Source organism: Sinocyclocheilus grahami, unplaced genomic scaffold, assembly GCF_001515645.1.
Source record: "Sinocyclocheilus grahami isolate Dianchi unplaced genomic scaffold, SAMN03320097.WGS_v1.1 scaffold302.1, whole genome shotgun sequence".
Classification (NCBI taxonomy): Eukaryota; Metazoa; Chordata; class Actinopteri; order Cypriniformes; family Cyprinidae; genus Sinocyclocheilus; species Sinocyclocheilus grahami.
In genome coordinates this window covers 1843200-1851674 of record NW_015505481.1, presented here as the reverse complement: position 1 = coordinate 1851674, position 8475 = coordinate 1843200, and the positions used below count along the sequence as shown (strand labels likewise).

The 8475-nt window shown below is 40.1% G+C and overlaps 1 protein-coding gene across 1 annotated transcript in view; it reads right to left on the bottom strand.

Moving 5' to 3' along the window:
- LOC107601294 (protein FAM134C-like) overlaps positions 1-4748 on the bottom strand; it is a 15934-nt gene extending 11186 nt beyond the window's left edge. The window contains exons 1-4 of the mRNA XM_016293437.1: positions 4123-4748; positions 1793-1899; positions 1310-1340; positions 1075-1201 (exon numbers count right to left, since the gene is read on the bottom strand). Of these exons, the coding sequence (XP_016148923.1) occupies positions 1075-1201; positions 1310-1340; positions 1793-1899; positions 4123-4364 (507 nt within the window). The 5' untranslated portion in view covers positions 4365-4748. The remainder of the gene's footprint in view (positions 1-1074; positions 1202-1309; positions 1341-1792; positions 1900-4122) is intronic.
- Between the last annotated feature and the right edge of the window lie 3727 nt (positions 4749-8475).

Genomic DNA, 8475 nt, shown 5'->3' with positions numbered 1-8475 from the left:
TCACTGGATAATGTTAATTCACTGAATAATATTCTCTGGAATATTGAAATATAACAAACAAAACATTGTATTTTATTGCATTTCCATGTTATAATGTTATATCAGAATTAATAATAATGGTTTTGTCCTTCTAGATTATGAAATGTCTGCTGACAGCGCAGTTCATTTACACAGGTACACAAAACTATACGCAAACTGCGATCGCTCGCGGAGATAATAAATAATTAATTTCCATAGAGTTGTATTTATTTAGATGTTTATTAGCGAAATAATGGTTATATAGTAAATGTTAATACAATTTAGGGTCTTTTAAACAAGTGAATCTTGTTAAAAGTTACATGCGGTGGCCGTGCTGGAGCATTTCTTGAGCATCAACCGCATCAACCCAGTGAGAGAACGGCAATATAAAAGCGGCTTCGCAAGACTAATGATGAGCAAATATACAACACAGAGAGAAGTAAATTCAGCGCGTTTATTTCCAACATGCGCTCATTCATGGCTGTATTATTTAATTAATGCAAAATTACGTCTTTATTGGGAGAGGACTTGACGGATTATCTTAGCCTACGTGACTCCGACTTCATGAGACGATGAGCATATAGACAACAGAGAGCGAATTAAATTCAGCACTTTTATTTCCAACATGCACCCATTCATGGCTGCATATTTAATTCACGCAAAGTTACGTCTTTATTGGGACAGGACTTGACGGATTATTTTACGTGACTCCGTGAGTTCGTCTCTATTTCTTCGAGCCAAGCTGCATAAACTGCATATCAGGCATTTATGTAATACATCTAATTTGGGCTTTAATGGCTGTTATGTTAAATAAAGATTACCAACTACAGTAAATCAAGTACCCGTGCACGTCGTTGTTGTTGTCTTGTTTCCCCTCAGATGCGCTGCAATGGTGATCCTGCGCGCAATTCTCAAAACATTTATCGGTGAATCCGATATTACAAAACCGATATCCGATTATTGTAAAATACTTAAATATCAGGAAAAATATCGGTAAATCGATATATCGGTCAATCTCTAATTTGAATAGCGTTTCTGGTTTGGACGTAATCTCACCTTGCCTGGATTTTTCCGTTTGAACTGCACAATATCTGTTGCACAGGAAGAGCCCGTAACCCAAACTTCAGCCAGGTGGTGGCATAATTCAGGCACACTCAAAGTCCCAGGCTGCATTAGACCCCAGCTGATAGCCAATCAGAGAAGAGCAGAGAGAATTAACAATTACATTAAACAACTCTCAAGTCTCACACCACTGGAAAAACCTGAAAAAGAGTAAACAAATTGACATTACCTTTCATTCTCACGCTCATCTTGCTTTTTAACTGTAAAAGAACAAAAACAAACAATGTCAGGTACATTTGTGAGTATTACAAGACTTTTTTCACTTCCATCAGAAAAATAAATATTTTGACAGGTTTTATGAGCAAAACTTTTAAATTAGTATCTGGTTTGAATTCTTTTAAAGACTTCCCAGAATGTTGATCGAAAGCTAATAAGCCACTGTGTAACAACTACATGCAAAATATTGATTCAGGTCGATACTGGTCTCCTCCTGGAAATGCACTAGTAGGAACTGTCAATTTCATAACTTGCTAGGAGCTGAGTGAATGGCCAGGGAGAAAATGAAACTTGAGTGGGTCACAGCACAGGGAACACAGAGATTTTAATTACAGACAATATGATTCATATTAAAATAATAAACAGATGGAAGAAAGATGAGGTCTTATAGGTAGGTAGTAGTTGTAGACAGGCAATAGAGGAAGGTCAGTTGTACCTCTGATCTTAGGCCAGATCTTATTCCTCCAAGTGTCGACACAAACAGCCAGAGCCAGACCTGATGCCAGCAGAAAAAGCAACCTCAAAGAGCTCAGAGCAAAAAACCTGAGAAGAGATCAGAAAGACTGTAGTCCATTATTTATACTCTTTTTAAATGTTTTCATCATGAAATAACCTTGAATAAAGGCTTTTTGATCATTTTTGTGAACTGTCTTGAATCATTGTTTTTTATGGATTACAATGTGTGCTTTATACGGCATCAGCAGCTCTGTTGTGGAATCTCTGACCAAAACCTTGTGATGGCATCTGTCACTCATTTATCTTGCTGAATATATGAGGAAACCTTTGTTACACAGGTGTTTCCGGCCCCAGTGTCTTCCTGTGCAAATCTCAGAGACAGCGTGTGCTGCACAAGCAGTTGTGATTTCCGACAGTTTCGCTGCATGGCTAATTACTGCTATGTGCTACAGTACTTGGCCAAAAGATGAGCCACCACTGAGACCAGGCTGAATTCTACTGATCTCTCGGTGTGGAACCAGACAGCGAATGCTGTTTGATGACTGGATCAAACAGCATTTGCACATTGACCTGTCAAAACCACTACAACCACATTTAAGTGGAGGGTTGAAATGTTCTGAGATGGTGGTGAGACTTTATTTCTGAATGGCCTGGGCTATGGTTAAAAAATTATAAATAAACATCTTTACAAGCTCAGAAATGCCACAAGCGGTTCCTCTGCTGTTCACTGAGGCAAATAAAAGGAGATAATAAGATCAGGGAGAATATTTCTCTGATGGAGAGGGTGACTGCACTAAGTGAATGAAGACTGCACGCCTGAACGATAAAGAAAAAGAGAGTGAGCCATCCAACCTACAAAAAATTCTTCCCTGCACATCTTTCCCTCATGAAGCATTTCATCTAAAGCTTTTCAGACTTATTGAGCACCCTTTATGGCAAATAGTCAACATGAAATCTCATTCCCAACTAATTTTACTTCTATTATGTCACATATTTCCATAAAAGGAGGCAAAATTATCAGGATTTTATCCATTAAGGATTTGAATAGGATGGCAAAAAGTGGGTGTTACATATCAGTATGGAGCCTTAAAGCAAATTTGCATAACATAATTCTTAAATATTAATTTCAGACGAAAAGCACGTTGTTACATTTTGATTAAAGTAGGGCTGCGAAACGATTGATCACATTCAAAATAAAAGTTTGTTTACATACAATACGTGTGTGTAGTCTGTGTACTGTGTATATTTATACATACATGTGTATATTAAGGAAAAATTATAGAATTTTATATAAAACATTTATATTTATATAGTATTAATATATATACATACAAATATATTTTTTAAATATATACAAAGGTGTGTGTATTTATATATACACAGTACACACACATATAGTATGCAAACAAACTTTTATTTTGAATGCGATTAATCGTTTTGCAGCCCTAGATTAAAGATTACAGAGGCAAACAATTTGTAATCTTTGTAGTAAGTGCACAAATAAAATGACTCCAAAACCAGGACATGCATTAAGCAAGTAAATAGTGTCCACTTTGAACTTATGTTGATTTTAAAAGCACAAAAGTGTGTACTAACAGCACATGGCTTCCCAAATTAGGCTGGCCTGAGAAAAGTCTTAAGGCATGAACAAGAAATCATACAACTGTAAGGCCAGGCCCAACAAACCGGTTTGGGAATATAACATGTTAGTTGGCATTATTATTCAATTTTAATAATAAAATAATAATAATATTTATTGTAAATCCTTTAAAAAAAAGTTAATATTAAATATGAATAACATCATGATTCATATATTACTAATATAGTGATATAATATTAATATTATAGTAATGTGTGTGGTAGTGTCTCTCATAGTGCTATGCAGTTATCTACTGTCTACATTAATAACTGACAGTAGGAGGTCGAAGGCAACATGCCACATATATAGGCCACAGAAATCCAGTGCAAACTTAGTAAAGGCTGTTAAACATGGCACCTAATACAAGATTAAACGTAATTGTTCCGTCAATCACAAATACAGCATTGTGTTTACAGTAGCACCAATACAGCCAGAGCTCACTGCCTAAATATAGGCACCCAGCCTGACCATCTGTTCCTTATCTTAAATTAAAGGGGCAAAAGTCTGGAGCACGTCGATACGTATGCATCCAGATAAAACAAGAAAGGCTTATACAAGATCCTCAAAATATTCGTGAATAATGTAAACGTTTCAACTGAAAGCGCTAGGTTGTAAACAGAGCCCGGGTGGAGAAAACGTTAAATCCATGGAGATAAAGCTCATCCACTCACCAGAACATGACATTGGCGGCCGTGTACAGTAGGACGCTGTGGAAGGGTCTCTCCCACAATAATACAGACTGCAGATAGGTGAGCAGGCGCTCGTGGGGTCCCAGCCGCTCCAGCAGCGTTGCTTTCACGGCGCGGAGCTGCTCTTGACTCTCGCCGGAGCACGAGCCGCTCCGGAGGCCGACGCGCGAGCGCAGCTTCCCCGCACAGCCGCTCCCTTCAGCCGCGTCTTCCGCTCCAGCCATACTTACGCGTTTGGAAAAACGTGACAGCAAAAATAGCAACAAAATCTAGAATAACAGAGTGCTGGAAATAAACCCCGTGCTTTAGAAACGATCTGGATGTATGTGTCGCTAGCTAGCTTTAGCCTGAAGCCGCTCAGGGCAGACCTCGTGCGAGGCTGCCGCCGTTGATACAGAGCAAATGTGAAATAAAACCCATTTTTTGGGTCTGGTTTGCTATATTTTTACGTTTAAGTGTCAGCACAGGTCCTTTTTTATGTTGTTACCGTGCTGCTGTCATGTCAAGTCGTTGTTTTTGTCGCGGGAGCAACAGTGCGAGCTGCGGAGGACGGGCTTGATCTGGCCAATGGTTTCAGGATTACAGTCAGAGTCAGAGCTGGAGAATAACAACCAACACCTAGCAGTCACAGCTCTCTTCAGATGCCTCCAACAATCGTTCGGGAAGAACTCTCAAAATGTCCCAAACAAAAACTACATGTTTGTTTGTTAGAAAAGGGTGTCATAAGCGTAAACTCTACTAATAAATCAAATAGTGTCATTTGGATTATTGGCATAGTATACAGGTTTGTTAGGAAGATTTCGATTTTACAGTATGGTTTATAAAACAGTAAGATATATATACAAGCCCAAATATCTCTTATAATTATCATTTATATGAAAGAAATACTAAAGATATTTTGGATTTTATTTTAAAGGTTTATGCATTATACTTGAGCGCAGAGGTGCCCACATTTTTCACCATGAAGGACCAACAATCCAACTTGATTGAGGGCCGAGGGCCAACAGTGAATGTTTCATTATATCAAAATAAAAAAAAAATCAAATTCACTTCCAGTATATTCTCTACATTTTAATGCAAAAATAAAACAAAATCTATTAAATTAGAAAGGTAAGGATAAATTATAAGTGTAGATATGCTCCAATTACTCTTAGCTGTCCATCGTGTTCGATGATGACGCTTGCTCCAGAGATGGGAGTGGGAAGGGGATGGGTTTAGCGATGTTGCCGCTGGTGCCACTTCTCGTGATCCTTGAGCCGCACACTCTTCCGCAGATGGAGCAAGGGAAACCAGATACCAGGGGGGTACCAGCCGCCCTCTGGTGTCTCTTAGTGCGTCTCTCGGATCGTCGGCCTTGGTTGGTTTGATGTATTTGAGAGACTGCAGTGGCACAGGTGACCTGCCAGGCTGACCTGTCAAGTGCCAGAGATTCAAGTTGCGTGAGGGGAATGTTCGCTCGCTTTAGGAGGTCCCTGGTGTAGTCCTTAAAGCGACGTTTTTGCCCTCCAGCAGAGCGCTTTGTGCCCATTAGTTGACTATAGAGGACTTGGCGGGGCAGGCGATGTTCAGGCATGCGTATGGTGTGCCCTAGCCAACGCAGATGTTTTTGGGCCACTGCTGCTTCCATGCAGATTGAGTCAGTATTGCTGAGGATGACTGTGTGGGGAATTCGAGCTTCCCAGGACAAATTGAGGATCTTCTGTAGGCAGCGGATATGGAAGGCCTCTAGGTTAATAATGTGCTGGCGGTATGGGGTCCATGACTCTGCCCCATAAAGCAGAGTGGAGAGACATACCGCATTGTAAACGGCGACCTTGGTACTGATCTTCAGGTTATGATTTTCAAAAACCCTGCTGCGTAGGCGTCCAAAAGATGATGAGGCTTTATTTATTCGGGTGTGTATTTCTGTGTCAAGGGAGCAACATGAGGACAAGGTGGAGCCGAGGTAGGTGAAGTGGTCCACTGTTTTAAGTGGAACACCATTTATGTGAAACCTGGGGGGTATGGGGGCGGGTGTAGCGAGATAGGACATAACCTCGGTTTTTTGAGTGTTAACCTGTAGACCAAAAGATTGGTACAGACTAGATATTGTATTTAGAGCGTGCTGCATAGAGTCCAGGCTGTGGGCCAAAACGGCACAGTCATCAGCATACTGAAGCTCACAGATTTGGCGGGACTTTATCTTTGTGCGGGCCTGGAGTCGACGGATGTTAAAGAGGCTACCGTCAAGTCGATATTCCACATGGACACCATGTTCATGCCCCATGACACGATGGAAGAGGCAGGTGATGGCAGAGAGGAAGATGTTAAAGAGCGCCGGAGCCAAGACACAGCCTTGCTTCACTCCAACGTTTACCTCGAAAGACTCAGATTGAAGTTCACCCTCACCATGCTGGCCGATGACTTTACCCCATACCAGGTGCTCCGTACCCACTCTAGCATTGAAATCTCCCATGAGTATGAGCCTGTCCATAACCGGGGTTTTCTGTAGGATGGCATCAATAACTCTATAGAAATCCTCTTTGATGTTATGCTCGGCATCAAGAGTTGGAGCATATGCTGAAAGCAGAAAGTGACAAGCATGCTGCTAACTACAAGCACTACTACTCCAACACTGCTGCACTGACGCATCACACGCCCTTGAGTGAGTACTCACACACACACACACACACACACACACACGTTTGTTTCTGTGAATTGTGGGGACTTTCCATAGACTTCTATTACTTTTATAATGACCAAGCAATATTGTCTATCCCCTAACCCTAAACCTACCCCTTACAGAAAACCTGTTTGCATTGTTACACTTTCAGATAAACATAATTTACTATTTTTAACCTTTTTTTTTTTTACTACAGATCCCCACAATGTCAAAGATTTCAGGTTTTACTATCCTTGTGAGGACATTTGGTCCCCACAATGTAGCATAAACAAGTACACACACACACACATACATACATATATATATATATATATACAGATTATTTTATTATTTTCTCAAACAGAATAAATGGGTCTGTTTGCATGATGTAATCATATAAATAAATGATATAAATTAATGCGTTTTATAAAGAATCTTAAGGAGATTGTGATATTTGGGAATCCTTGGCATCAAAATGTTTGAAAACCCTTTATATAAAAATAAATAGTAAACTTGTTGCATTTTGCCAACAGTGATTTAGTGACTACAATTATCACACAAGGCAATGAATTAAAAAAATGTTGCTATACACTGAGAAATGTAACAAATAACCAGCCATTTAAACCTGACCTGAATGTCTTTCCTCTGTTTGCGCAACAAGTGTTCTTTCGGTACATTTTCAGCAAGTATCGATCGGTTCAAGTTTGCTGGTCTTCACATTGTGAAAGTATAGAGGGCCTACGTCTGCGCATGCGCAGTGCGCGTCCGTTGGGCCGTTGCTGTTGGAGCGGGAATACGCATAGTGGTTGACTGACAGCAGCACAACACATCTCTCACCTTTACTGGTCCTACAGCTGAAATAACAGCACAGCATGCCTCGAGAAATCATCACCCTGCAGCTGGGACAGTGCGGGAATCAGAGTGAGCCATTCGCTGTGTATCACGCTCTGTTTGACATAAACAGTTAGCTAGCTAGCTAGCTAGCTATCACACTGGATAGCTTTGAAGTGACACAGTAGATACAGTCGATATGGTTTTGGTTGTTTATTGGAGCTTTTCGTCAGCAAGAAGTCAAAAACGTATTCACTAGTTTCCACTTATTGACGACTTTTAATTGTTGTTTGCTAATTAATAATGATAATTATTTAATGCTGTCAGTTAGAGATAACTAATGAATCAAATTGTAATGTAACCAACCTGACATCTAACTTAGTGTGTTTATGTATGCACGTAATTCTAAACGCTGCTTTGTATTATTTACAGTCACGTTGGGCAGTTTTAGCTAGAGGGATTTGCGTTGTGTTTATCTTTTACTCTGAGAAATATGGGCTTCATATCATATAACGTTATAGTGTGAGCCGAGACTGTGTCAGACTTGGTCATTGAAGGCAAATGATCACCGAGTGCAAGATTTGATTTCTATCACAGATGTGGTATAAACAATAGCCATTACATTAATATTCTTAAATCACACCGCTATATAATGACATGACAATAGCTTACAGCCTTTTTACAACTGTTGTTAAGAATCCACCATTAATGGACTGAATGGTGTGTTTTCTCTCTCTCTGTGCAGTTGGTTTTGAGTTTTGGAAGCAGCTGTGTGCTGAGCATGGCATCAGCCCAGAGGGCATCGTAGAGGAGTTTGCCACTGAGGGTACAGACCGGAAAGACGTCTTCTTCTATCAGGTACA